Source organism: Paroedura picta, chromosome 1 (genome assembly GCF_049243985.1).
Source record: "Paroedura picta isolate Pp20150507F chromosome 1, Ppicta_v3.0, whole genome shotgun sequence".
Lineage (NCBI taxonomy): Eukaryota > Metazoa > Chordata > Lepidosauria > Squamata > Gekkonidae > Paroedura > Paroedura picta.
This window is the reverse complement of record NC_135369.1, coordinates 4,410,525-4,438,378: the sequence shown is the minus strand read 5'-3', so window position 1 is coordinate 4,438,378 and position 27,854 is coordinate 4,410,525. Positions and strand designations below refer to the sequence as shown.

The 27,854-nt window shown below is 52.0% G+C and overlaps 1 protein-coding gene across 1 annotated transcript; it reads left to right on the top strand.

Moving 5' to 3' along the window:
• The first annotated feature begins 408 nt into the window (after positions 1-408).
• Positions 409-27,191, top strand: LOC143829516 (methanethiol oxidase-like). The gene is made up of 12 exons (XM_077320613.1): positions 409-607; positions 3,071-3,133; positions 4,837-4,949; positions 5,490-5,675; positions 5,947-6,067; positions 8,441-8,623; positions 12,011-12,195; positions 14,367-14,445; positions 16,199-16,320; positions 23,939-24,031; positions 26,105-26,223; positions 26,316-27,191. Exons 1-12 carry the CDS (start codon positions 553-555, stop codon positions 26,476-26,478), a joined length of 1,482 nt encoding a protein of 493 aa, XP_077176728.1. The 5' UTR covers positions 409-552; the 3' UTR covers positions 26,479-27,191.
• The last annotated feature ends 663 nt before the right edge of the window (positions 27,192-27,854 follow it).

The window sequence follows — 27,854 nt, the reverse complement described above, 5'->3', positions numbered from 1 at the left end:
TTGTGGCCTTTTCTTGCATGCCCAAGTTTATGCTGACACTAATTTGGGGGTCAGGCAGAGTATTTCCTCCAGGCCATACTGGCCTGGGATTCAAGGGCATAATTTGAGCATGGGATTGAGGTCACTCTGGGTGGGCAGGTAGATGTGAGTTTCCTGCATTCAGCTGGGGGCTGGGCTAGATTATTCTGGAGGTCCCTTCAACTCTATGATTCCATGATTTTAAGTCAGCCGTCACCATTTCTCCTCTCTGCAACATCAAATTATAGCGCCCTTCTTTGGTCTATCAAAAAGGGGAAAACTTCATTGGCCAGAATATGAACCTTGTTTCTGTCTTCTCCAAAAAAGGGAAGTGGCTACTTATCTCAGGAGGGTTTGGGACAACATCTGCTCTTTGTGGGTAGACAGAAGATGGCAAAACAGATCCACCCTCCACCCTGCCTTCTCCCTTATTCCCTCCCACGTCAGTCTGTATATAGGACCCTTTTGGGTTTCCGTAAGTGAAAACAAGCATTTTTTTTTTGACTACCGGCAGTACAAACCCAGGTGGCAGACATGTCTGGAAACCAGCAGATAGCGAAAAGATCAGACCCACAGATCTCAAGACAAGGTAAGAAAGGGTCCCTCTTCCACGGTGGTGGAACAGATCCAGTGACCGAGGCTGGACTGAACCTTCACACTCTGCAGGAGAAGAAGAAGAGTTGGGTTTCTCTACCAGCCTTTCTCTACCTTTAAGGGATCTCACAACTGTGTAAACTTCCTTTCCTCCCCCCACAATAGGCATCTTCTGAGGCAAGTGGGGCTGAGAGAGCTCTGAGGGAGCGGAGACTGGTCCCAGCTCTCCCAGCTGGTTTCAGGTGTTGGAGGAGGCGAGAATCAAACCTGGTTTTACAGATGAGAGTCCACTGCTCTTCCCCACTACCCCACAGGGCTGGAGAGCTTCTTGGAGGCTGGCCCTGGCTGCTGTTGGCACAGACAGGCCGTCCAACTGAGGTCCTTGGCCTCTTCTCTTCTGCTCTCCTTAGAAAGAGGCCCAAGATCCAGTGACCACTTTTCTCAACCCGAAGGAGTCCCAAAGGGGCTTTCATTCGCCTTCCCTTTCCTCTCCCCAGAACAGACACCCTGTGAGGGAGGGGAGGCTGGGAGAGCCCTGAGATTACTGAAGAAGAAGAAGAGTTGATTCTTATATGCCGCTTTTCTCAACCCGAAGGAGTCTCAAAGTGGCTTACAGTCACCTTCCCTTTCCTCTCCCCACAACACACACCCTGTGCGGGAGGTGAGGCTGAGAGAGCCCTAGTCTTCCTGTTCATTCAGAGAAGTTTTCTCAGTGCTGTGGTGAGCCCAAGGTCACCTAGCTGGTGGCAGGTGGAGAAGTGGGGAATCAAACCCGGCTCACCCAATTAGAAGTCTGCACTCCACACCAAGCTGGCTTGTTAAATTATTTCATTCATATCCCTCCTTTATTCCTAAGAATCTTTCATAGTACTCTATTCTCCATTCCAGCCACTGTACAACCCTGTGAGGTAGGCTAGGCGGAGAGGATGTGATTGGCCCAAGGTCACGCATCAAGCCTCTCTGGGAATGGGGCTGGGGATTCAACCCTGTATCTCTCAGACCCTTGGCCAGGGGTAGTCAAACTGCGGCCCTTCAGATGTCCATGGACTACAATTCCCATGAGCCCCTGCCAGCGAATGCTGGCAGGGGCTCATGGGAATTGTAGTCCATGGACATCTGGAGGGCCGCAATTTGACTACCCCTTCCCAAGGCCAACCGTTGAAATGCCCACAGGCTTGGTATCGGTCAAGCAGGCAGCAGGTTCCGCCACACTAACCATGAGTTTTACCTGAGTTTTCAGTTTCTCATTTCACTCAATTTATTTTCCTGTGGTCAAGTAAAACCTTTTGTTTTGCTTGACTCTTATAAGGTCTCTAGTGCCATTCCGAGGGGGGTTGGGTAAAGAGGGATCCTTCACCTTCCTCTGGCCGCTTCCACATATAGAATTTGGCCCACCAATCATTTTGTTGTGGCCCAAATTCCTTCTTCCTGGCAACATTGAGGCTGGTCTGAGACAGTCTCATACCTGACGTGACTCAGGCTCTCAGCTGCCCCGTGGCAAGGGAATGCAGATAAATCCATGTCCCCCTTTTTTACCCCGGGCTTCAATGGGGCATTTGTCAGGCTGGGTCATGTGTCTGCAGAAAATTCAGGCCATCCCCAGTCAAGGCATTGCTCCTCTCCTCCCCCTGAGCATCACTCTGTCATCTACCTTCACAACCTTAAAAAAAAGCATTACAACGCGATTCCAAAGTAACAAAATAGCAAACAGACAGACACACACACACACACACACACACACACACACACACAAACGTTTGGCTATCTCGGTTTTACTGAGATTGGGGACAGTCTACTTGTGTGTAGGGGGAAATGGCACAATAAAACAGCCAATTTCTAATCCCCTCGTGTGTATTTGCAGTGGTTATGCATTACAACGCAATCCTGGTAACAATCCTGGTAATATTATTTTGGACTCAGTGGGCGCTCATATGCCGCTCTCCAGCCTTGGTTCATAAATCTCCAGGAATTTCTCAGCCCAAAGTTGGCAGCTGTGTTCCTTCCTCAAAGACATCCTTGTATTTATTCTGCTGGAACTATCCCTTTGAAAAGCTACTAATTGTGTGTGTGTGTGTGTGTGTGTGCATGATTTCATTGCACCCCATTTGACAGCGGGAGGGTAGGTTGTAATTTCAGAGATCAGAAACTGGTGCCAGGTGCTCTGTGAGCCCTTGTTATTCCTTGGCACTGGGAATATTGAACATGCAGAACTTGTCGCCAGAGGATGTTTTGATGGCCACAGGAATAAACAGCTGGAGAAGGAGATTTGATAAATTCATGGAGGATATGCCTATCAATAGCTGCTAGCCATGATGGCTAAGGGGAGCCCCCACATTGCAAAGCACTAAACCTGTGAAGCACACAGCAGGATCCCGCAAAGCTCTTCTGTGTTCTTATGCTGTTTTGGAAATGAGTCTCCATTTTTTTTCCCCTCTCCTCTCCCCTTTAAATGGCACAGGGGTCTGTGGAGCCAGATGTGGAACCGGGCCTGGGTATGCAACTCCTCAGGATGCCATGAAAGGTAAGCCCTTTTGACCACTTACTGGAAGGTAAAGGTCAAGGTATCCCCTGTGCAAGCACCGAGTCAGGTCTGATCCTTGGGGTGACGCCCTCCAGCGTTTTCATGGCAGACTCAATACGGGGTGGTTTGCCAGTGCCTTCCCCAGTCATTACCGTTTACCCCCCAGCAGCAAGCTGGGTACTCATTTTACCGACCTTGGAAGGATATATAAGCCGACCCGCATAAAAGCTGAGGTACCTAATTTCACCACAAAATGATGGAAAACCGTATTGACTCACATATAAGCCGAGGCTGGTGTTTCGATAGTGTCTTCCCCCTTCCCTTCCCTTCCCTTCCCTTCCCTTCCCTTCCCTTCCCTTCCCTTCCCTTCCCTTCCCTTCCCTTCCCTTCCGAGCAGGATCTTTTTCCCCCTTTTCTTCCCACCCTCCTCCTCCCTCTTTCCCTCTGACCCCTCTTGCCTTTTTATATCCAATCCTTCTTCTTATCCAATTCCCTTATTCTTAGCTCTGCTTTCCATGCTAGCCTTGTGCTAGCCTTGTTAAGGCAGGGAGGGGGGAGGCAGAGACTGACCTCCCCCCCCACCCCCAGGCTTCCTGCGTTCTGCTTCTTCAGTTAAGTATACTTGTCTCCCACCCCACCTTCCTGTCTTGTCTGGCAGCTTTTTAAAAATACCCGCATATAAGCCTAGGGCGACTTTTTCAGCTTTAAAAACGGGCTTATATGCGAGTATATACGATCGTTTGCTTGAGTCTCAGTCGAAGGTTACTATTTAGAGAAGGTGTTACCAGTCCTATAGCCTGTGGTGTTGTTCAAAAGTCTAATAGAGCATGGTGGGTGTAGCCACAAGATGGCTGCCACAGGAGGTGGAGCCAGCCACAAAACGGCTGCTGCAGTTGACTTTCAATCACACTGTTAAGATGCTTCTGTTGTGCCGGCAGCTCCTCCCAAGCCACGTTTTTAAACATCTGCTCAGCCAATCAGAAGCCTTGCTGGGCAGAAGCCCCACATGGGACCACCCACTTTCTAAAAGCCCTTGATGTGCACAAGGAAAGATGTGAGTGGACATCCAACATCCTAATGCTCCATTAGTTGACTCGCTCTACGTGGGCCTGCCCTTGTCCCTGACCCAGACATTGCAGCTGGTGCAGAATGCAGCTGCTAGGCTCCTCACTGGGACACCTTGAAGGGCCCACATCCAGCCTGTGCTGAGGCAGCTGCAGTGGTTGTCAGACGTGGCCCAAATGCGGTTCACGGATTTGTTTTTGACCCTTTAGGCCCCTCGTGGTCTTGGGACCCTCTGGGTTTGACAGTGGCACCCTGCCTTTGCTTTGTCAGTTTGCATTCCTGCTGAATGTGTCCTTGCTTTCCACAGTGATAACCGTTTAGCCCTCTGTTATTTACACGCAGGGCTGACTGCGGTTCTCACCTTTCAGAGATTCCTGCTTGCACCCGGAAGCTCACGCCTTGAATAAATCTTTGTTGGCCTTAAAGGTGCTCTTGGACTCTGATTTTATTGTCAGCAACTGGCAGCCTTGCCGAGCTGATGCAGACCACAAGGTGTTGCATTTTTTAGATGAACCCCATCTTTGATTGACAGCAAAAACCTGCTCTTAGGAGAGAGAGGCCTCTGAATCAAGAAAGCTGTTGCTGCTTTTCCTTTGCTCCCAGGGCTTCCTTGCTAAAAGTCCTCTTTGCTTTCCCAGGTCCCAGAGAGAAACTCATGTACGTTTCTTGCATTTTAACCGGCTCCGGCACCCAAGCGCCCGACTACCTGGCGACGGTGGATGTAGATCCGGAATCCCCAACTTATAAACAGGTTCTGTCCAGAGCTCTTTTCTTTTGGGGATATTTTGCTTTGAGATTCCTCCCCTCAAATTCCTGGGATGGATGAACAGAGGGTAGCAATGAACATGCTTTGACCTGGATGGCCCAGGATAGTCTGATCTCACTTTATCTCCCGGCTGTCCCTGGCTAAAATTTGGATGGAAACCTCCAAGGGAAACCCCCTGGAGAGGTCACCCTGGACACCATTTCCCCCACCAGAAACAAACACAAGAATGTCCCTTGCTGGAGCAGGCATCTGGTCTATTCTTAGCAAGGACCTAAGAAATTCCATCCAAACCTCCGGAAGAAGTTCCTGATAGTTAGAGCAGTTCCTCAGTGGAACAGGCTTCCTCGGGAGGTGGTGGGTTCTCCATCTTTGGATATTTATAAACAGAGGCTGGAGAGCCATCTGACGGAGAGGCTGATTCTGTTAAGGCAAAGGGGTGACAGATTTCCCCACAAGACATACCCTGTGAAGTAGTTGAGGCTTGGAGAGGTCTTAGAGAACCTCACTTTCCACCTTCCTCCACAGGTTATCCACCACCTGCCCATGCCGTACATCAATGATGAACTCCACCGCTTTGGGTGGAACGCCTGCAGCAGCTGTTTCGGGGATACCTCCAAGAAGCGGAACAGGCTGATCCTCCCTTGCTTGGGCTCCTCTCGCATCTATGTGGTGGACACCGGGACTGACCCAAAAAAACCCAGCCTTTACAAGGTACTTTTTTGGGAGGAGTGCAAACTAGCCCTGGGGTGAGTTGGACTAGAGGCTTGTGGAGTGGGTTATGGGGCACCAGAAAGATATGGCAGAAGATGGTTCTTTCTGTAGGCTCTACTTCAATTGAATCCCGGCCTTCTTCTGCAGACCCCCACAATCATCCTCTTGAAACTACCTTCATGATTTCAGACTCCTAGATTATGAGGGGAAGAACACCAGGCATGAGGCAAATGTAACTTAATGGAACATTTCCCTTCCTTTGCTTCCACAGGTGATTGAGTCAAGAGATGTTTTCAAGAAATGCAACGTGGCCCTCATGCACACCCCTCACTGCCTGGGCAATGGGGAAGTCATGATCTGCTCTACAGGGGACCTTCGTGGCAATGGAAAAGGTAGTTCATGAATTGGATTCCCATGGGAAACTTAGCTGAGGGCGGTCTAGACCAGGGGTCCCCAATGTGCCACCCACTGACACCTTTCCTGGAAATGTTCAAGTGCTTTTCAGAAGTAAGAGGGGACAGGTGGGTTTCTTGTTCAGTCAAGCTTTGGAAAGACTATTGGAGATTTGATGGACTGTCATCAGCTGTAGCCTCAGAACAAGGATCTGCACTGTGGGACTGAAGCAAAGCTGTGGCAGCCATTTTGTGGCTGGCTCCACCTCCTGGGGCTGTGACTCCCTTGCGGCCATTTTGTGGCTGGCTCCACCTCCTGGGGCTGGGACTCCCTTGCGGCCATTTTGTGGCTGGCTCCACCTCCTGGGGCTGTGACTCCCTTGCGGCCATTTTGTGGCTGGCTCCACCTCCTGGGGCTGTGACTCCCTTGTGGCCATTTTGTGGCTGGCTCCACCTCCTGGGGCTTATCCATTGTTGTTCCTCTCTATATTTTTTTAAACAGCCTAGGGAGTGGGACTTGTCCAGCTGTCCAAGTTGGAATAGGGCCAATCAGGGTGCAGCCAGCTTTGCCTTGATTGGCCATTCCTCTGCAGCTCCCACTCTCCATCCCTGGACTCTAGCCTCTCTGCTCTCATGCTCTCAGATGCCTCAGTGACTGGAGCCAGCAGCAGGTGAGGGGAGAGAGCCCTGGGCAAAGAGTCGTGGTGGAGGCCTTGCTAACGAGGGCCTCCCGGCCTGCTAGGCTGGACCCGCTAATGAGGGCCTCCTGGCCTGCTGACTGCTTGTTAAGGACTGCTAAGGAGCTGATGCTGACTGCCATAGAGCTCTGTCCCGGGCCTGCTAACGAGCTGCCCGGCCACCACCTGCCCCACCTTAAGGTGCCTGGCCAGGATCCAGGGGAGGGGACCCTTTGAAGTCCGTTCTTAGGAATGGGCTTTGAAGCTAATATCATACAATACCCATCCCCGTACAAATTTAATCCCCAGTATTGCTGCAGGTAAACTGATCTAAAAAATCCCACCTTCCCTGAAGCAGCTCTCAGGCTAAATGTTACTGGGGCAGATCTGCTGTACACCCCAGGCACCTGCCATGGAGAGCCATACATTAGCCCCTGGATTCAAACTTCCTTCTGTAGCTTCAGATCAAGAAGGCTCCCCACCTGACATGGCCCAATATCTGGAGAGTTAAGAACTACAGGAATTAGTCCATTCAGTCTCCATTAGCTTGTGTGTCTATGTGGGGGGGCATATTTCTGAAGCCAAAAGCATTCTGTGGGCTGGATCCTCCCACTCTGCCCAGTTACGTGCTGAGCCTTTCTCTGGTGCAAGAAATCTCCCTCTTACCAAAGACGCCGAGGAGGTCTTCACCCAGAGGAAGGGACCACATTCAGCCACATGGCATCATCCAGCCATTGATGAGGCTGGGGGAGGAGGGCCAGTTCGAACCCCTCCCCCAACCGCCCGACAAACAATGAAACAGCAGAGGAGCTGGTTGGGGCTGGGGTCTGCTGGGCTCCTCTGATGGGTAGCCCCTTGCTGGCCAGCTGACTGGCATTGAAGGGGAGGGGCCCAGGGGAGAGGTTTCCCCTTCCCCAGCAAGGACCTGGATTGACATGCAGAAGGACCGTTGAGGTTCCTTCCGACTCGGCACCCTTCCACATCCCGGACAGAGCCCGCCCTAACTCCTCCCCCTAAGCCCTTACGGCTTTATTTAGTCTGCGGCGCCCATGGCACCGCGGGCTGTGTTAAGATAATATATAAAGCCCTATGAAGCCCTATGAAGACCAAGCCCTATGAAGATAGGTTGAGGGACTTGGGAATGTTCAGCCTGGGGAAAAGGAGGTTGAGAGGGGACATGATAGCCCTCTAAGTATTTGAAAGGTTGTCACTTGGAGGAGGGCAGGATGCTGTTCCTGTTGGCTGCAGAGGAAAGGATACGCAGTAATAGGTTTAAACTTCAAGTACAACGATATAGGCTAGATATCAGGAAAAATAAGTTCACAGTCAGAGTAGTTCAGCAGTGGAATAGGCTGCCTAAGGAGGTGGTGAGCTCCCCCTCACTGGCAGTCTTCAAGCAAAGGTTGGATACACACTTTTCTTGGATGCTTTAGGATGCTCTGGGCTGATCCTGCGTTGAGCAGGGGGTTGGACTAGATGGCCTGTATGGCCCCTTCCAACTCTATGATTCTATGATTCTATGATTCTATGGGCAATCTCAATAGACCCTCTCTCGTTCCTGGTATCTGGGCATCTGCCCCTACACAGAGGACTAATTTGCTTCGGATTCCTTTGATAGCCTTTTCACCCCACCCCTTGGCAAGGAGTTCAAGATGGGGGTGCAGGTTTTTGAGCAGGGATCTTGTCTTTCTTCCAGGGGGGTTTGTCCTTCTGGATGCAGAGACCTGTGAATTGAAGGGGACCTGGGAGAAACCTGGTGATGAGGCCTTGATGGGGTATGATTTCTGGTATCATCCAAGGCAAAATGTCATGATAAGCACTGAATCGGGGGTGCCAAAATTCTTCCTCAACGGATTCAATACAAATGACCTTGGTAAAGGTAAGGACCTCACTATGTGAAAATCCTTCGTTTCCACCGGTGATGGAATCTCTGTCCCAGGTCTAACATGCTAATGCCAATCTCCAGGCAGGAGAAGATGGGAATAAACAGTAATTGCTGCTCATCTTCACTCAGAGAACAGTCCCCATTCCCACCGTCTCCCCTGGGGTAAAGGGGATGCCAGAGATTCAGGGAGCAGCTGTGGGTGGCTGCCAAAGCAAGGCTTGGGTGTCGGCCTCCAGGTGAGAACTAGAGACCCATTGAGGTACACTCAGAGCTCACCTGGCTTCCCCTGGAGAGAAGAAGGGGGCTCTGCAAAGGTGTATGTGCGTGGGGAAATCTCCCTGCACCACTAGGACCACTAGTGGGGCAGGGATGCCAGCCTCCAGGGGGGGCCTGGAGGCCAAAAAACAACAACACTAGGGTTGTGAAAGGTGGGGGCGATTCGGTTTGATTCGGGTTTGGATGGGAATGGTGGCGCCCTCTTTGGCAGCAGGACCCCCTGGTGAAGCCTGGTGAAATCTTCCTGAAACCTGCAGGGGACTCAAGGAAGACCCTCCCTGAGGTCCCCAAGAGGTTTGAGGGGTGAAACTTACACCCCCAGCCCCCTGGAAAGGCGGGAGAAGATTTTTGATACCAGTCAATGGTGCCATTGACTTGCATTGGCTCCAAACAGAGCAGGCCAGGAAGGGACTCTCTCTCCCAGGTCTGGCATGCAGGTGCCACCCTCCAGGCAGGAGATGATGGGAAATGCGGCGAGAGCTCCCATTCCCATCACCTCCCCTGGGGGGAAAAGGACACTGCATGCCAGAGCTGCAGGGAAAAGCTGTGGCTGGCAGCTTAAACAGTGCTTGGTGTCAGCCTCCAGGTGAGGACTGGAGAACCACTGAGGTCCACTCAGAGCTCACCTGGGTTCCCCTGGGAAGAAGAGGTGGGCCCTGCACTGGTCTGTGGGGGAATATCCCTGCACCATTAAGAACACTAGTGGTTCAGGGATGCCAATCTCTAGGGGAGACCGGGAGATCCCCCCCAAACCCCTCAGAAGTTGGGAAACTTCATGGCGCCAACCCCGGGAGAGCCTCAGAGAGCAAATGGAGGCAGTCAGGATAATCTGGATGCTCCATCCATGCTGTGGACTCATCACTGGCTCTCCCATCCAGCCTCCCCCCTCTAACAAATACAGAACCAGAGGAAGACTCGCTTTTCACAACCCAAAGGTGTGTCAAAGCAGCTTCCAGTCACCTTTCCCTTCAGGCCACCGCCTTCAACCAGCACAACTTCAACTGCTCTACTCAGGCCACATCCTGAGAGAGCCCTGACAGAGCTGCTCTGGGAAAGCAGCCCTGGCAGGAAGAAAAAAACAAAACAATCAAATGCCCCCCCAAAAAAAACACCAACAACCAGCAACAATACATATTAACAAGCCAAAAACTTTAAAATCAACAACTTTAAAACCAAAAACAGTAAATTTAAAACAGAAAACAGGCCCCCACCCACAGAAACCCAAAGGCACCCAACTAAACTTCGAAAAAGAGGAGGGAGGGAGAAGGAGAAGAGGGAGGCAAAAAAAAAAAAATAGAATAGAATATAGGGGGGGGGAACCTTAAATCAAACCCTTAGCTGTCTTCAGCGATGATTCCTCTTCCTCAGGCAGCAGACAGGCTCAGCCAAGGTCCAGAAAAGCAGCGGGTCCAGTAAAGCCCTGCTTTATTGTAGCCTGGCCATGAGGCTACTTAAAGCCAGGGTCTTCCTCCTGCAGCTCACTTCTGCTCCTGGCTGGCTATGGGTCTGTGGCTGCAGTGGTAGAGGCAGCGGAAGTGAGCTGCAGGAGACAGACCCTAGCTTTAAGTAGCTTCATGCCCAGGCTACAATAAAGCAGGGCTTTTAAAAAGAAACAGCTTCTATGAGTGGCCAAAATGCCTGAGCTGAAAAGCTACAGGCATTGTGATTGGCCACTCACTCCCCCCTCCCCTCCCCCCTCTCCCTCCACCATTTTCAGCAGGGGAAAAAAACCAAAAAACAAGGGCAGACAGGAGTCTGGGTCAGCTAACAGATGGCTCTGATTCAGCCGAATCAAATTGATTTGGCTGCCAAATCGCCGAATCATGGCGATTCGGCCATTTAAACTTTAAACGGAGCCCAATTCAGACTGTTTCCGCTTCGGAAATGTCCGAAACAAGGGCGATTTGGGTGATTCCGCCATTTCCTAAGCCGAACCACCCATCCCTAAACAACACAACAGAAGGGAGGGAGCCCATGCCTACCCAAACAATCCCGTTAGCCCTGGGAAAGCCTCAAAGAGCAAATGGAGGAGCTCAGGGTGCTTCATCCATGCTCTAATCATCACTGGCTCTCCCATCCAGCCTCCCCCCATGACAAATACAGAAATTCAAGAGGAAGACCTGCTTTTCACTGCCCGAAGGAGTGTCAAAGCAGCTTACAATCCCCTTTTCCTTCCTCTCCTCAGGCCACTGGTTGGGAATCAAGCGTGGCTTTCACAGGCCAGTTCAACGACAACTTCAATTCCTCTCCTCAGGCAAGACAACCTGAGAGAGCTCTGACAAATCTGCTCTTGGAGAAAAGCTCTGGCAGGAATCAGACAAATCCCCCCAGATGTCCACATGCATTGAGCACTGGTGGGAAATTAAACCTGTCTTTCACAGGCCACTGTGTAAAGCAAATGCATTGCAATGATTGGTCTACACTCCCCCCCTCCCCTTTGCCCTGCACAGGCCTAGCAAAGGGCAGGAAAGAGCTGGATCAGGCTGGAAACAAGGCAAGCTTCCGACTGTCACCTCTGAAGTGCCGAAGTGGCCCGAAGCATCCGAAGCAGGCCGCTTCAAAGCTTTCAAAGCTGTCAAAGCTGCTAGGGGACCAATTCGGACTGCTCCAAATTGATGCTTTGCCGAACCGGATCCGCTTCGGAGCTGATTTGGCCTGAACTGCACAACAGGAATGTGGAATTTTATTAATAAATTGCCTTGCAACCAGCATGGATTTTTGAAAACTTGTACCCTAAAATGGGTACCCCTGGGGCTTGCTGGCCCTTCAGTATCATACAACCGCCGCATTGCACTGGGCTGGCATTTTCATTGCGTTGTCAACAATGACCCCAAGATCTTTTTATCCCTCTCCGTCTCTGTCTTACTTCCATTTTATCCCGATTAATATTTGGTTTCTGCATGCCTCTCTGGTCCGCTATGGCTTATAGAGCCGTGGCAAAGGATTGGCTGCTCAGGGTCAGCTGTCTCTTAGGACCAGGAGGATCCTGGATTATGGTGCCTGTACCGGGGCTTGGCTTATTTCTCAGTGACCAGCAGCCTGTGACCTCTGGTAGATTTACAGTCACTCACCAGCTCTCTGGCTCTGGTTTCCTTCTCTGTCCAGTTCCAAGGCGCTACGGACGTTACCTGCATGTCTGGGACTGGACCACCCATCGCATTGTCCAGTCGATCGATTTAGGTGAGGATTCTATTACCGGTGAAATCCGGTTCCTGCACAACCCTGACTCTGCGCATGGACTGGTTGCCTGTGAAATCCAGAGCTCCATCTGGCACTTTTACAAGACACAGGTGAGTGTCACCAACTGTTTTTCCAGGATTATAAAATGGGCCCGCATGAATCTTCCTGCTTGAAGTGGGGACAATGGCGGGGAGAGGGGGGCAGTCCCAGTCACCCAAATTCACCAGCACAGAGGATTTCTCTGCTGACCTTGACATGACCTTGAGCCCATAGAAGAAGTAAAGTTAAAGATAAAGGTATCCCCTGTGCAAGCACTGGGTCATGTCTGACCCTTGGGGTGACGCCCTCTAGCGTTTTCATGGCAGACTCAATACGGGGTGGTTTGCCAGTGCCTTCCCCAGTCATTACCGTTTACCCCCCAGCAAGCTCGGTATTCATTTTACCGACCTCGGAAGGATGGAAGGCTGAGTTGACCTTGAGCCGGCTGCTGGGATCAAACTCCCAGCCTCATGTGCAGAGCTTCACACAGCATTTCTGCCGCTGGGTGTCTGTTGTGGGGAGAGGAATGGGAAGGCGACTGTAAGCCGCTTTGAGCCTCCTTCGGGTAGGAAAAAGCGGCATATAAGAACCAACTCTTCTTCTTCTTCTTCTTCTTACCACTCTGCGCCACAAGAGGCTCTATAAAAGAAGTAATCAATCCAATAGAACTGGGGTTCCCAATGTGCTGCTTGTGGACACCATGGTAACTACCAGCACCTTTCCTGGCATCCACTGAGAGTTTTAACAGGGTTAGGGAGGCTACAGGAGCCCCTGCAATCTTAGGGATCAGCACATTACATGAGCTCTTGGGAGTCTCTTCAAAAAGGAGCCCTGTCTCTCCAAAGTTCATTCCCCAAATCTGGTTGGTCTCAGATACATTCCTCACTTCTAGACTCACTCTTCCAAGGCAGACCTTTTGAAACAAACGGCAGTTTTAGGAGAAAACTTTCCCCTTGTGCTTCGGAATGCAATCTACGCTCCCCTATGTCTGCACTCCAGAAATCCGGCCTTCCACATGTCATTTAGGTCACGTATTTTAATAACAAAGTCCAGAAATTGAATAACCGTAATGATAATCATCCCAGTGTGCTGAGGGTGGAGAATGACATTTCATAAAATCTATAGCATAGATTCATCTAAAACCTGACATCTAAATGCTCCCAAGTAATATCCCAGCCTAGGAGGAATGATTGAGTGTCAGGCGTTGATCTTTAGTCTTCCCACCAGTCAGAACAACCTTCATTGGTTGTTGCTATTATATGCCTCAACTGTTGTTCTACAGATCATAGTGCTCTTAAAGGAATATAAAGGGAAAGAAGGTGCCAAAGATACACTGGGCCCAGACCGCTTAGGAGCTTAAAGATTAACTCCTCTAACACTTGAACCTGTTTCGGTATTCAATCTGGAGTCAATGGAACTGGGCAAACAGCTGGACAAGCCCTCCACTAAATTCCTGCAGGGACTCTGATGGTTTTGAACAACTGCACTGGGCGTGTGCTTGCGGAGCCAATGGCGGCCACACAGGAGTCCTTCTTAACTACCTTCACTGCTACGTCATAAGCATCGATAAGCTTCTTATAAGACATTCTTGAAGACTTCTGGCTTTGAGAAACCCCAGAAATGGCATGATTGTGCAGAACACAGTTAGAAGCATAGCTGTGGACAATTCCCACCCATTTGCTTAACCCTTCCAGGGCTGTCAAGGAACCTACTGCTGCTGTTTTGATCATATTGTAAGTATGGTCAAGATGAGTAGCCATGTTAGTCTGTCTGACGCAGGAGGAAATAGCAAGAGCCCTAAAGCACCTTCAAGAGCTACCAAATGTGGGGAAGGGGAGTAGCTTTTGTTCCCACTTCTTTTGGCAGGGCATGAGGTTTCGAACTCACTTTGTTAGATCCTTCTGGCCTTATCTCCCACTGCAGCGGGATCTGTAATAGTGGACAGTGATCTTAATGTGCAGTGTGAGTATTTATGCTTCCCCGCTTTCTGGTGGGTCCAGACCTATAGAATCATAGAATCATAGAGTTGGAAGGGGCCATACAGGCCATCTAGTCCAACCCCCTGCTCAACGCAGGATTAGCCCTAAGCATCCTAAAGCATCCTAAATCCCACTGCTTTGGTTACTGATGGTCCCATTTGGTCACTTGTACTGGCTCACTCTGCGTAACCCAACTTGAATACCTGTCTGAAAGGTCGATCAGCATAAATTGAATCAATAAATGATCGATATTTCTTCCGCAGGATGAAAGTTGGACAGCAAAGAAGGTGATCCAGATTCCACCCAAGAAAGTGTCAGGATGGCTATTATCTGAAATGCCAGGTGGGTCACAAGGAGGGAGTTTGGGGCTGTTCTGTGTACTTCCCTCTACCAATACTCTTCACTAATTGCACCTGGGTTTAGCAAAGCCTTTTGTTAAGTTAGTAGAGGAGACCGGCAACTGCGACCCCTACTGGAGGGGCAGAGACTCTTTCTTGTGTACCTTCGTGCCCATTAATGCTACTAGCTGATCATTGTAACAGTACTAACAGTACAGCATTACAAAGAGTATAACAGTACAAAAAGGTCAAGGACACATTGATGGATTTCTGGGAGGGAGGGAGCAGGGGCCCTGCAGATGTTTATTCTTATTTTATTTATTTAGATTTTTATACCACCCTTCCCTACAGCTCTGGGCGGTTTACATAAAACATTTTGGAACAGTTACATAGAAGACTATCAAAATCAATATAGCAATATAGCAATAACAATAACATACCAACTAGAACAGTATTTCAACAATAACTTGAGCCTCCGGGGGGGAGGTGGAATATAAATTTAATAATAATAATAACAACAACAACAACAACAACAACAACAACATTGACATTCCCTTGGTAGGTTCAATCCCTCAGTCTGGGGGGGGGGGCTGTAGATGGGTCAGTCGGCCTCACCATATGCCTGGTGGAAGAGCTCCTTTTTGCAGGCCCTGCGGAATTGTGGAAGTTCTGGCAGGGCCCTGATATTTTCGGGGAGCTCGTTTCACCAGGTGGGGGCAGGACTGAAAAGGCCCTGGCCATTTTTGAGGTCCGACGTGCCTCTTTAGGGTCATGGATCCACAGCCTGTTGGAAGTGGCAGAGCATAGCGGTCTTCTAGGGGTATAGGCAGGGAGGCGGTCTCTCAGATACCCTGGAGTCCATCTAATGGTTGTTCTTATGGTTGCATCTGCAGCTTGCCATATTTCTCTCCCTTGTCTTCAGCTTCCCAACTCAAGTGGGTTTATTATTGCCCTCCCATTGCCCGATTTGTAGCCAGTCCCCCAATCTGCTCTGGTTGTTCCTTACCTGCTTAGATAGGCTTCATCTGGCATGAACTTGATGCCTTTCAACCCCCCTACCCACGTTGGCACTATCTCCCTGCAGGCATCCTCCCTCCCTCTTGTGTCACTACAGGGCTTTGGAACGGCTTTCCAATTGCTATAGCGTTACAATGCTCTAGAGTTACAATGCTCAGGCGATACAGTAGCTCCCATTTTGTTTTAAACAAAGAATGCAGTGCTCTAGTGGCAAGACGGAGGAACAGTTGCAACAAAGAAAGTGTAAGAAACCCTTCTCAGGATCCACCATTGCTACTGGCTATCTCTCTTAATTCTAGGGCTGCCAACCCACCACTAGGGCCTGGAAATTTGCAATTATCACTGAAGTCAAGACTACAGAGATGCAGAGGCACTGGCTGCTAGGGTGGAGATCAGCATTCCCTTGTGTCTTACCTTACCTCATTTTTGCATTATCCCTTACATAAACCAGGCCTTGCCCACACCCAAATCTTCAAGACTTCCTCAACCCATAGATGGCAACTTTTCAACACAGCATTGTGTTCAGAACATAGACTCAATTCGGCTAGTTCGTATTTATTTTTTAATTTAAAAAATCAAGCATTTAATTTTAAAATAGAAGCTCTGCTGAGTACCCCCCTTCCCTCTAATTCACCACAAAACACATAATGAGGTGAGGTTTCCTTATCTGATCTTGAAATAAAAACCTTCTAGCAGTTAGAATAAAAGAAATATCAATGTTCCCACTTTTTCTGCCCCAGCCTTGGTCAACATGATTGTCATCTCTTTGGACGACCGGTTCCTTTACCTCTGCAACTTCGTACATGGCGATATTCGTCAATACGACATCACTGACCTTAACAACCCCAAGATGGTTGGCCAGGTAAGCTTCTTCATTCAAGGGTCCTTCTCTCTCTGGTGGGAGACGCAGGCAAATATCAGAGGTTTCACATCGGAATTAAAATTCTCTGGGACAAGATGACATCCCATGACTCAGTTGTAACGCTTCCACTTGGCCTGTAGAATCATGTAGAAGATGCCATTGGAGCTCAAGAATAGATTTCCAGCCCTTGGGGAGGAGATGGACGCAGCATCAAAGACAGAGGAGGAACCCAAACAAATGCAAAGCTGGAGTGAAGAGGGCATGGGGACAGGAGGAAACGGCCTCCCAAGGGAAAGGAAAATGGTGGTCTTTGGTGACTCTCTGTTGAGAGGCATGGAATCACAGAATCATAGAGTTAGAAGGGGCCATGCAGGCCATCTAGTCCAACCCCCTGCTCAACGCAGGATCAGCCCAAAGCATCCAAAAAAAGTGTGTCTCCAACCTTTGCTTGAAGACTGCCAGTGAGGGGGAGCTCATCACCTCCTTAGGCAGCCTATTCCACTGCTGAACTACTCTGCCTGTGAAATTTTTTTTCCTGATATCTAGCCTATATCGTTGTACTTGAAGTTTAAACCCATTACTGCGTGTCCTCTCCTCTGCAGCCAACAGAAACAGCATCCTGCCCTCCTCCAATTGACAACCTTTCAAATACTTAAAGAGGGCTATCATGTCCCCTCTCAACCTCCTTTTCTCCAGGCTGAACATTCCCAAGTCCCTCAACCTATCTTCATAGGGCTTGGTCCCTATGGAATGGCATGTGGCTAGGCCTGCCCCTCTAGTTCGAGAACCATGTTGCCTTCCAGGTGCAAAGAGTACCACTATCACAGACAGGATGCCAAAGGTGATAAAACCTATGGATCCCTTTTACTACTCTTATCCATTTGTGATGGTCCACCTGGGAATGAATGACATGGCCATCACTACAACGGCATGCATTAAGTTGGCCTATGAAGATCTTGGGAGGCAGGTGAGAGGCATGGGCAAGGTGGTTTTCTCTCCAAATGTCGTGGTTCGGTCCTTGGTGGCTTGGGAACGGGACCGAACCCCGCCATCAGAGGCGCCCGCGATCACGGAGGTAGGGCATGGTGATCATAGGCAAGCCGGCAGCTGGGCGCCCCACCCGATCGTTGAGGTGGCAATGGCCGCTAAAGAACCTCAATGTCCCCCTCCACCTTTTGACAAGGGCCCGGAGATGGCCTTTTGTTCCAGGAAAATGGGCCATCAGGAACCCCGGAAAACCTCGCATATGTGCATGAGTCATGATTGTATCAGCATGTTCCCTCCGCAAGTACTGGGTGGGGCAATTCAGCCTAAGGAGGTGGGTTTTGTATAAAAGGGAGCTTCCACCTGGAGTTCGGTGGAAGCTCTTACTCCATACCAGCGGACTCCACGTTGCTGAAATAAAGCTTGTTCCTGTTGTATCGTTCACCAGGCCTGGCGTGACGTTTTCTTCAAAGGGGCACCCTGTTTTTCAGTTAGCAAGCGGGTTCCCGACATCGTAAGAGCTTCCCACCGAACTCCAGGGTCGGCATCGCATCCGAGCGCTTATCGGGACGGATCCAGAGATGGCGTTTTCAAGCAACGGGGCGGTCTCGACCCCCACGAACCCCGGGAACATGAGTTTAATGTCCCCGGGAGATTTCCTCCGAAAATCGGGGGGCCAGGAGCAGCTGTCCGGGACCCCGAGACCCTCGGCAGCGGCGGCCAAGGGAAGGCGCCGGGCCATGGGTTTCCCAAGCACGGCGGGGAGCGCGCCGAGGTCTGGGGGGTTGGCCCCAACCTGGGACACCCAGCTGAGGCAGGCGCTTCGCCCGGTAGGACCTGAGGAATCCCTAGAGGACCTGCGGCGGGCCATGGCGGACTTGGCCAGGCGCTTGCAGGCAGCTGAAGCCCGTGAGCAAGCTCGGGCCGGGCCCGGGGGGACTGGTAATACAACGGCGGAGGGGATCGCGTCGAGTGAGGACGTCTCCAGCGACGAGGACGAGCCCGGTACTGGTGAGCGGGCCCCGGACCCCGACCCGGAGCAGTTTTCAGTCCCGAGTAGGCGAGACGGCCAGCGGAGAGGCGAGATAGCAGAGGATCTCGGGGGAGCGGGTGAGCCGACGGGGCGGCGAGAGCCGGACCAACGCAGGAGCGACGTGCAAGGCAGGGAGCGGCACGGCGTCGTTGGGCAAGTTGGTAGCCGGTGGAGCGGAGCAGGACGAGACGGCGGACGCCGAGAATCCCGGATCCGGAGGGGGTCGGACTACTCTCCAAAACGTTCCCCCCCAGAGCTTAAGGCGCGTTTCGACGGGACGCCGGACGACCTCCCGCAGTTCCTCCTCCACGCGCTGACGCATGCCCGGAGGTATGGAGACCGGTATGAGGACTCCGAGGACTTGGTCTGGGGGGTGGCATCGTGTCTCCAGGGCAAGGCGGGTCAGTGGTACCTAGGGTTGGCCGAGCGCGGCGACCCGGCAACTCGGGACCTGCAGGACTTCGTGGTCGCGCTCCGCCGACGATTCCAGGACCCCCAGGCTGAGGACAAGGCAAAGAGTCGGATCAAGGGACTTCGACAGGGTACTAGGGGGGTTATGGACTATATAGACATTTTCCGGAGGGAAGCAGGCAAGGTGTTCTCCTGGAACGAGGAGACCCAAATCGAGTACTTCCGGGAGGGCCTTAACCCGAAGCTCAGGGAATGGGCCGTGATCAAGGGGACGGAAGAAGATCTGTCTACACTGGAGGGGTGGTGTTTTGTGGTCGCCAAGCTGGAAGCCAGCCTGGGTTGGGCCGCCGCACCCCCCCGGGAGGCCAAAGGCGGGTCAGCCGAGGCGCCGAGACCGGGCCCCGACAACTCTCGCCCCAAACGACCCCCGAACCCCGAGCGGGAAAGGAGACGCCGGGAAGGTCTGTGCCTGAAATGCGGGGGGTCAGGACATTTCGCAGCAGCGTGCCAACGGCAAGGGGGGGAGGACCGCGGGCTCTCCCAGGGGGGAGGTGCGACACGCCCCCAGCAGGCACGCCGGGCGGAGGACCTCCGCAACGAACCGGGAAGCGCCCAGGCGACGGGAAAACGGCCAGGACCTGCTGTAGACGGCGCCGGGCAGCAGGTCCCGCGGTGCGAGGGAAAACCCCTGCAGCATGAGGCGCGACCTCCGAACGTGGTAATTTTAGAGCTCCGGAACCCGGAGAACGGACTAAGTTGGGTGGGGGAGGCTCTTTTGGACTCTGGATGCGACCACAGCATGGTCCACCCCCAGATAGCCCGGGCTTTGGGGCTACCGAAGCGCATTCGGAAGGTTCCCCTGGTCTTCGTCCAGATGGACGGCAGCCCGATTCAGGGGGGACCTTTCGGGGAAGAGGTGGGTCCTATCGCCATCCACATAGGGGACCACCAAGAGCTGCGGTGGCTGATCCAGGTCCCCGTAGCGGGATATCGGGCGGTGTTGGGCCTGGATTGGCTGAAGGAACACAACCCCGTGGTGGACTGGCGGGCGGGGACCCTGAAGTTCGACTTGACGGTGGGTGCACGGCATCGGGTCCCCCACGAGAATTCCAGCCACAAGAGGACGGCGGCGCGTCCCAGGGGAGCGGCGGCGGCGCAGCAGGAGAAACCAGAGCCCGAGGTCCCGCCAGAGTACCGAGACCTCGCAGCCGTTTTCAGCGAGCGGGAAGCGGACGAGCTACCCCCACACCGCCGCACGGACTGCGCTATCAACATCCCAGAGGGGGCGGTACTACCCAAAGGGCGCATCTACAAGATGAGTGAGGGTGAGCTCAAGGACCTCCGGGAGTTTTTGGATAAAAATCTGGCCCGAGGTTTCATCCGGCCCGCTTCCAGTCCCATGGGAGCTCCAGTCTTGTTCGTCCGGAAAAAGGATGGGTCCCGACGGCTGTGCCAGGACTACCGGGGCCTCAACGCCATTGCAGCGGGGAACGCTTACCCCCTCCCGCTGATCCCGGATTTGCTGGCCCGGCTGGGCAAAGGGACTCTGTTCACTAAACTGGACCTAAGGGAGGCGTACTACCGGGTACGCATCCGGGAGGGGGATGAGTGGAAAACAGCGTTTAACTGTCAATTGGGACAATTCGAATTTAAAGTGATGCCGTTCGGCTTAAGCGGGGCACCTGGGGTTTTCATGAGTCTAATTAATGAGGTGTTGCAGGACCTTCTGTTTCAGGGGGTGGTGGTTTATTTGGATGACGTCCTGATCTACAGCCAAGATCCCCAAGAGCACGTGACCCTGGTGAGGGAGGTGTTAAAGCGCCTGCTGGCAAACCACCTATACGTGAAGCTGGCTAAGTGCGAATTCCACCGTCCCTCCCTGGACTATTTGGGCTACCGCATCTCAGCCCAGGGCATAGCTATGGACCCCGAGAAGGTGCAGGCGGTGCTGGCCTGGGAAAGGCCCCGCACCCGGAAACAGCTACAAAGCTTCCTGGGGTTTGCTAACTTTTTTAGAGGCTTCATCCCCAGATACTCCTCCGTAGTGGCTCCCCTCACGGACTTGCTAGGTACCAAGGGGAGAGGTCCTCGCGCCACGCGGCCCAGCGCAGCGCTCGGCTGGAATGAGAAATCGGAGGCAGCGTTCCTGGCCCTCAAGCAAGCTTTCGCGTCTGAGCCCACGCTACTGCACGTCGACCCAACCCAGCCGATGGTGGTACAAGTCGACGCCAGCGACGCAGCAGCCGGGGCGGTTCTCCTGCAGCGAGACAAGGCGGGACAGCTGAGGCCGGCGGCCTACCTCTCACGAAAATTCGCCGAAACGGAGCGGAACTGGTCTACCTGGGAGAAGGAGGCGTTTGCGATTAAGTTCGCCCTCACCGAATGGCGGCATTGGCTAGAGGAAACAGAGGAGCCGTTCGAGGTCTGGACAGATCACAAGAATCTGGAGGCGCTCCGGCAACCGCGATCCCTGAACGCCAAGCAGATGAGGTGGGCGGAGTTCTTTTCGCGGTACAATTTCAAGCTTGGTCACATCCCCGGCAAAGAGAATTTCCTCGCGGACGCCCTCTCCCGTCTGCCGCATTATGGGGAGGGGTACGCTCCCTGCACCAGGTCCGTGTTTGGCGAGGAGCAGCTGGGACGGGGGGTCGTCACTAGGCGGCGGGCCAGGGAGGAATGGGAGCCCGACCCGGCGACCGCCCCGCTCCGAGACCGCCTAGTGGCAGCCTATGGGGCAGACGAGGAGCTGGCTGAGCTCCGGGACTCTTTGATTTTGGACTCCGGTCTCTGGCGGAGGGGGGAGGCTGTCTACGTCCCGGAAGGGCTACGACGGGAAGCCCTCAGCCTCTGCCACGATGCTAAGACCGCCGGGCACTTCGGTTTCGTAAAATCCTGGAAGTTGGCCCGGCGGCGGTTTTGGTGGCCCAGTCTGCGGCGGGACACAAAAGCTTACGTCAGTGGTTGTCCTGTCTGCCTGACCTGCAAGCCGGGGGTTGGCAAGCCGAAAGGTCTGCTGCACCCGCTCGAGGTCCCGACCCGGCCGTGGTCAGTGATCTCCATGGACTTTATAACAGACTTGCCTCCCAGCAAGGGGAAAACGGTGATCTGGGTGGTGGTAGATCTATTTTCCAAACAGGCCCATTTCATTCCTTGCGCCAGTGTCCCCAGTGCTTCACAGTTGGCTCGGATGTTCCTGGATCACGTGTTCCGACTGCACGGGCTGCCGGACAAGGTGATTTCCGATCGGGGCTCACAATTCGTGTCCCGGTTTTGGCAAGCTTTCCTGCGCCTGTTAGACATCGAGCAAGGGCTGAGCTCCGCTTACCACCCCCAGACGGACGGGCAGACCGAGCGGGTTAATCAAGTACTGGAGCAGTACTTGCGGTGTTTCGGTTCCTATCATCAAGACACCTGGGTGCCCCTGCTCCCCCTGGCCGAGTTCGCGTACAACAACGCAGACCACAGCAGCACGGAGATGTCGCCTTTTGCCGTCGTCTACGGGACAGACCTGAGACACTTCCCGGAGCTTGGAGAGGTCCCCGCCCGGGAATCGGCCGACCTTCGCGAGTGGGGGAAGCGTGCCGGGAGCTGCTGGAAGTCGCTGCAGGAGCAGCTCCACAAAGTCAAGGCAGCGCAGAAAGAGGACGCCGACCGGAAGAGACGACCAGCTGAGGAGATCCGACCGGGGGATCGAGTTTACCTTTCCACCCGGAACCTACGGTTGAATTTGCCCAGCAAGAAGCTAGGCCCTCGGTTTTTGGGGCCTTTCGAGGTCTTGGCCCCGATCAACGAAGTTTCGGTCAAGCTCAAGCTCCCCAAGAACCTCCGGCACATCCATCCCGTCTTTCACGTGAGCCTTCTAAAAAAAACTCCGGACGGTGACGTTTGGCACCCCGTGTTTTCCCCGCCAGCGCCCGAGGTCCTGCCGGGGGGGGAGCACCACGAGGTGGCGGATATCCTGGACTCTAGACTCCACAGGGGGAAGTTGCAGTACCTCGTGGAATGGAAGGACTTCGCTTTGGGGGACCGGGAATGGGTCTGGGCAGCGGACGTCCTTGCGCCCCGACTCACTGAACGTTTCCACAAGCGGTATCCTGGCCGCCCCGGGGGGTTGGAGAATGGACCTTTGGGGGGGCAGAATGTCGTGGTTCGGTCCTTGGTGGCTTGGGAACGGGACCGAACCCCGCCATCAGAGGCGCCCGCGATCACGGAGGTAGGGCATGGTGATCATAGGCAAGCCGGCAGCTGGGCGCCCCACCCGATCGTTGAGGTGGCAATGGCCGCTAAAGAACCTCAATGTCCCCCTCCACCTTTTGACAAGGGCCCGGAGATGGCCTTTTGTTCCAGGAAAATGGGCCATCAGGAACCCCGGAAAACCTCGCATATGTGCATGAGTCATGATTGTATCAGCATGTTCCCTCCGCAAGTACTGGGTGGGGCAATTCAGCCTAAGGAGGTGGGTTTTGTATAAAAGGGAGCTTCCACCTGGAGTTCGGTGGAAGCTCTTACTCCATACCAGCGGACTCCACGTTGCTGAAATAAAGCTTGTTCCTGTTGTATCGTTCACCAGGCCTGGCGTGACGTTTTCTTCAAAGGGGCACCCTGTTTTTCAGTTAGCAAGCGGGTTCCCGACACCAATCCTGCCTGTCAGTGGAAGAGGATTGAGTCAGGAGCTGGAGATAATGGAGTTGAGCCTCTAGCTGAATTGGTGGTGCCACCAGGTGGGATTTGGATCCTGGGACCATGGGACAGGTTTCCTAGAAGAAGGCCTCCTAGCCCAGGATGGGCTTCACTTATCCAAATTGGGGAAGAATGTGTTTGGCAGGAACCTGGGGAGATTCTTCAGGGGAGCTTTCAGCTGAAGCCACAAGGGGAGGGAGATGCCCAACATGGGAATCTTATGTGGGAAATGCCAGCGGCCCACGTGGGGAAGGACAAACAGAACCAAGGGTAAGAGGCTACAGGTGCCTATATGCCAATGCCCGAATGCATGGGCCATAAAAAGGAGGACGTTGAGCTTCTCAGGCAGACAGAGAGATATGATTTAGGAGGCATCACAGACTTGGTGGAATGAGTCCCAAGACTGGAATGCAGGATTGGATGGATATGAATTGTTTAAACAAAAAACAGAAAAGATCAGAAATGAGGTGATGTGGCACTTTATGTGAAGAGATCCTTGTGTGCCCACAGGTCTTTGTGGGGGGCAGCATCCCAAAAGGTGGGGTGGTCACCGTCCTGGAAGATCAAGAGCTGAACTATCAACCTGATCCTTTAATCATCCAGGTGAGTCAATCACAAAGGGAAGGAGAAAGTGTGAGCTGGGTGGGAAGGTTACTAACTCCGAATTTAAAAGTTTCTGAAGATTTTGGGGTGGAGGGTGGGGATTTGGGGAGAGGAGGCACCTCAGCCTCCAAAGCACCACCCCAGTAGGGGGACAACACTCCCCACCCCCCGCCATCATCGATCCTAAGGAGCTGCCTCAAATGAAGAAGAGGATGGGTCACGGGTCCTTGAAGGCTCCATATTTAGCAAAGATGCTTGTAAGCCAATTCTGTACATTACAGGGACTCAAGGGGGCTTCCACTACAACCCCTCCTCCAATAAAACAAAAAAATATCTAAAACAGCCCACAGGCTGCTGAACTGAAACAAATCAATTGCTAACACAAAAATGCCCCCCCCCCTCCAAATTATTAGTTTTAACTGTCAGAATGCAGTCTGGGCCCAGTGTATCTGGGAGACCACTTCCCTGCCTCTACCCCCAGAAGAGCTCTACGCTCCCTAAAGAGGCACGTCGGACCTCAACAAGGGCCAGGGCCTTTTCAGTCCTGGCCCCCACCTGGTGGAATGAGCTCCCCGGAGAGATCAGGGCCCTGCAGGAGCTTCCACAATTCCGCAAAAAGGAGCTCTTCCACCAGGCATTTGGTGGGGCCGACTGACCCCATAACATCTACAGGTGCCCCCCAGACCGAGGGACCGAACCTACTGAGGGATTGTCAAGTTATTGTTGAGGTGCCGTTCCAATTGTTCCAGTCGATGTGTTGTTGTTATTGTTATACTGTTATATTGATTTTGAGAGTCTTCTAAGTGAACGTTCCAAAATGTTTTATGTAAACCGCCCAGAGCCGTAGAGAAGGGCGGTATAAAAATATCAAAGAAAGAAAGAAAGAAAGAAAGAAAGAAAGAAAGAAAGAAAGAAAGAAAGAAAGAAAGAAAGAAAGAAAGAGAAAGAAAGAAAGAGAGAGAGAAAGAAAGAAAGAAAGAAAGAAAGAAAGAAAGAAAGAAAGAAAGAAAGAAAGAAAGAAAGAAAGAAAGAAAGAAAGAAAGAAAGAAAGAAAGAAAGAAAGAAAGAAAGAAAGAAAGAAAGAAAGAAAGAAAGAGAAAGAAAGAAAGAAAGAAAGGTAAAGGTATCCCCTGTGCAAGCACCGGGTCATGTCTGACCCTTGGGGTGACGCCCTCCAGCGTTTTCATGGCAGACTCAATACGGGGTGGTTTGCCAGTGCCTTCCCCAGTCATTACCGTTTACCCCCCAGCAAGCTGGGTACTCATTTTACCAACCTCGGAAGGATGGAAGGCTGAGTCAACCTTGAGCCGGCTGCTGGGATCGAACTCCCAGCCTCATGGGCAGAGCTTTCAGACGGCTGCCTTAACACTCTGCGCCACAAGAGGCTCATAATAAATAAATATTTATATATAAATAACCTACTGTAAATGATACTCTGTTGTGAGCTGCCCTGAGCCCTTAGGAAAGGGCGGCCGATTGAGCATAAACAAACAAATGAACAATCAAACTGTGTCCCTCTGCCACCTAAAGGTCAAAAGTAAAGTAACCAGGTACACCTCTCTAGGTGAATAGTTCAACAATCATAGGGCTGCCACTCAAAAGGCCCTCTCTTGTCTCTTTACCAGTTAATCTCCTTTGCCCCTGGCATAGTCTGGAGGGCCTCTATCAGTTATCTTAGACCTCTTGTCTCAGGTGTCATTCATACATCTTCCTTGATTTTTTTTTGAGGGGGGGTCCCCAAGTCAAAGCTTATTTATGGAGCCCTCATAGGGTTTTGAAGGTAAGAGAAAGTCACAGATGGGTTGCCTGCCTCTCCATCATGACCCTGGTTGTCCTTGGAGGTCTCCCATCCATGTACTTGCTGGAACTGACCCTTTTAAGCTTCCAAGAACTGGATTTTTGGGCTATCCAGGTCAGGGTTCCTCCTTGAAAGGCAGTTTGTTGATCCAAAACTGAATCTCAGGGTGCTGGCAAATCTCACAGGTTCTCAGAGCTGAATATGCACCATACAGTCTTTCCTCCTTTTGCCTTCTGGATCCCTTCAACCTGCTTCCTGTTTCCTCCACATTTTAGGGAAGGAGAGTCCATGGGGGACCTGTCATGATTCAGCTCAGCTTGGACGGCAAGAGACTTTACGTCACCAATGGTCTATTCACTCCTTGGGACAAGCAGTTTTACCCTGAGTTGGTCAGGTAAGTAACCTTTCCCCCTGATCCTGTGACTGGCCTTCTGCCTGCCTCTTTCATTGCTTCTTCCCCTGAACTCAGTTTCTTTCCTTCTTCAGGGAAGGCTCCGTCATGCTGCAGATTGATGTGGACACCGAACATGGAGGTCTATCCGTGAACAAAGATTTCCTGGTTGATTTTGGGAAGGGACCATATGGGCCTGCCCGGGCTCATGATATGCATTACCCTGGGGGAGACTGCACCTCGGATATCTGGGCCTAGGTGGGGAGCATGCAGCCCTGTTCCAATGCTAGCTTTGATGGAAGGCTGTGGAGAATCATAGAATCATAGAGTTGGAAGGGGCCATACAGGCCATCTAGTCCAACCCCCTGCTCAATGCAGGATCAGCCCTAAGCATCCTAAAGCATCCAAGAAAAGTGTGTATCCAACCTTTGCTTGAAGACTGCCAGTGAGGGGGAGCTCACCACCTCCTTAGGCAGCCTATTCCACTGCTGAACTACTCTGACTGTGAAATTTTTTCCCCTGATATCTAGCCTATATCGTTGTACTTGTAGTTTAAACCCATTACTGTGTGTCCTCTCCTCTGCAGCCAACAGAAACAGCATCCTGCCCTCCTCCAAGTGACAACCTTTCAAATACTTAAAGAGGGCTCTCATGTCCCCTCTCAACCTCCTTTTCTCCAGGCTGAACATTCCCAAGTCCCTCAACCTATCTTCATAGGGCTTGGTCCCTTGGCCCCAGATCATCTTCATCACTCTCCTCTGTACCCTTTCAATTTTATCGATGTCCTTCTTGAAGTGAGGCCTCCAGAACTGCACACAGTACTCCAGGTGTGGTCTGACCAGTGCTGTATACAACGGGACTATGACATCTTGTGATTTTGATGTGATGCCTCTGTTGATACAGCCCAAAATGGCATTTGCCTTTTTTACCGCTGCATCACACTGCCTGCTCATGTTTAGTTTACAATCCACAAGTACCCCAAGGTCTCGTTCACACACAGTGCTACCTAGAAGCGTATCCCCCATCCAGTAGGCATGCTTTTCATTTTTCTGACCCAGATGCAGAACTTTACACTTATCTTTATTAAATTGTGTTCAGATCTCGTTGAACTCTGTCTCTATCTTCCGGAGTATTTGCCAGTCCTCCCAATTTGGTGTCATCTGCAAACTTGATGAGTAGTCCCTCCACCCCCTCATCTAGATCATTAATAAATATGTTAAAAAGTACCGGACCGAGCACCGAGCCCTGAGGTACCCCGCTACTCACCTCTCTCCAGTCTGATGAAACACCATTGACAACAAAGAGAACTGGTCTTCTTCTCCACCCATTACTTTGTTTTCTAAAATCCACATTGTGCTGCTTGGTGGCATGGAAGCTTTCTTGGGCTTCTAATAGTGGACTGTCACATTCCTAGAGATTTGGGGGTTGAGTCTGGGGAGAATGGAGATTGGGGAGAGGAAGAAGCTCAATGGGGATGAGATGTCACTCTAGGATTATTATTCCTCCTAGACTTAATGGTATACCATAGAGTCTATCCACCAATACTGCCATTTCCTCTTGGGGAACTGAAGAAGAGAAGTGCTGGTTTTTTTATACCCCACTTTTCACACTTTTTAGTGCGGAGATTCCTTGTA

What these genes read in the sequence shown, in the direction of transcription:
- LOC143829516 (XM_077320613.1), top strand. Translation starts at nt 553, where the DNA reads ATGTCTGGAAACCAGCAGATAGCGAAAAGATCAGACCCACAGATCTCA. An exon ending in CCTTCGTGGCAATGGAAAAG is followed by an intron (nt 6,068 to 8,440) that starts GTAGTTCATGAA and finishes TCTTTCTTCCAG; the next exon opens with GGGGGTTTGTCCTTCTGGAT. An exon ending in CTGATCCTTTAATCATCCAG is followed by an intron (nt 24,032 to 26,104) that starts GTGAGTCAATCA and finishes TCCACATTTTAG; the next exon opens with GGAAGGAGAGTCCATGGGGG.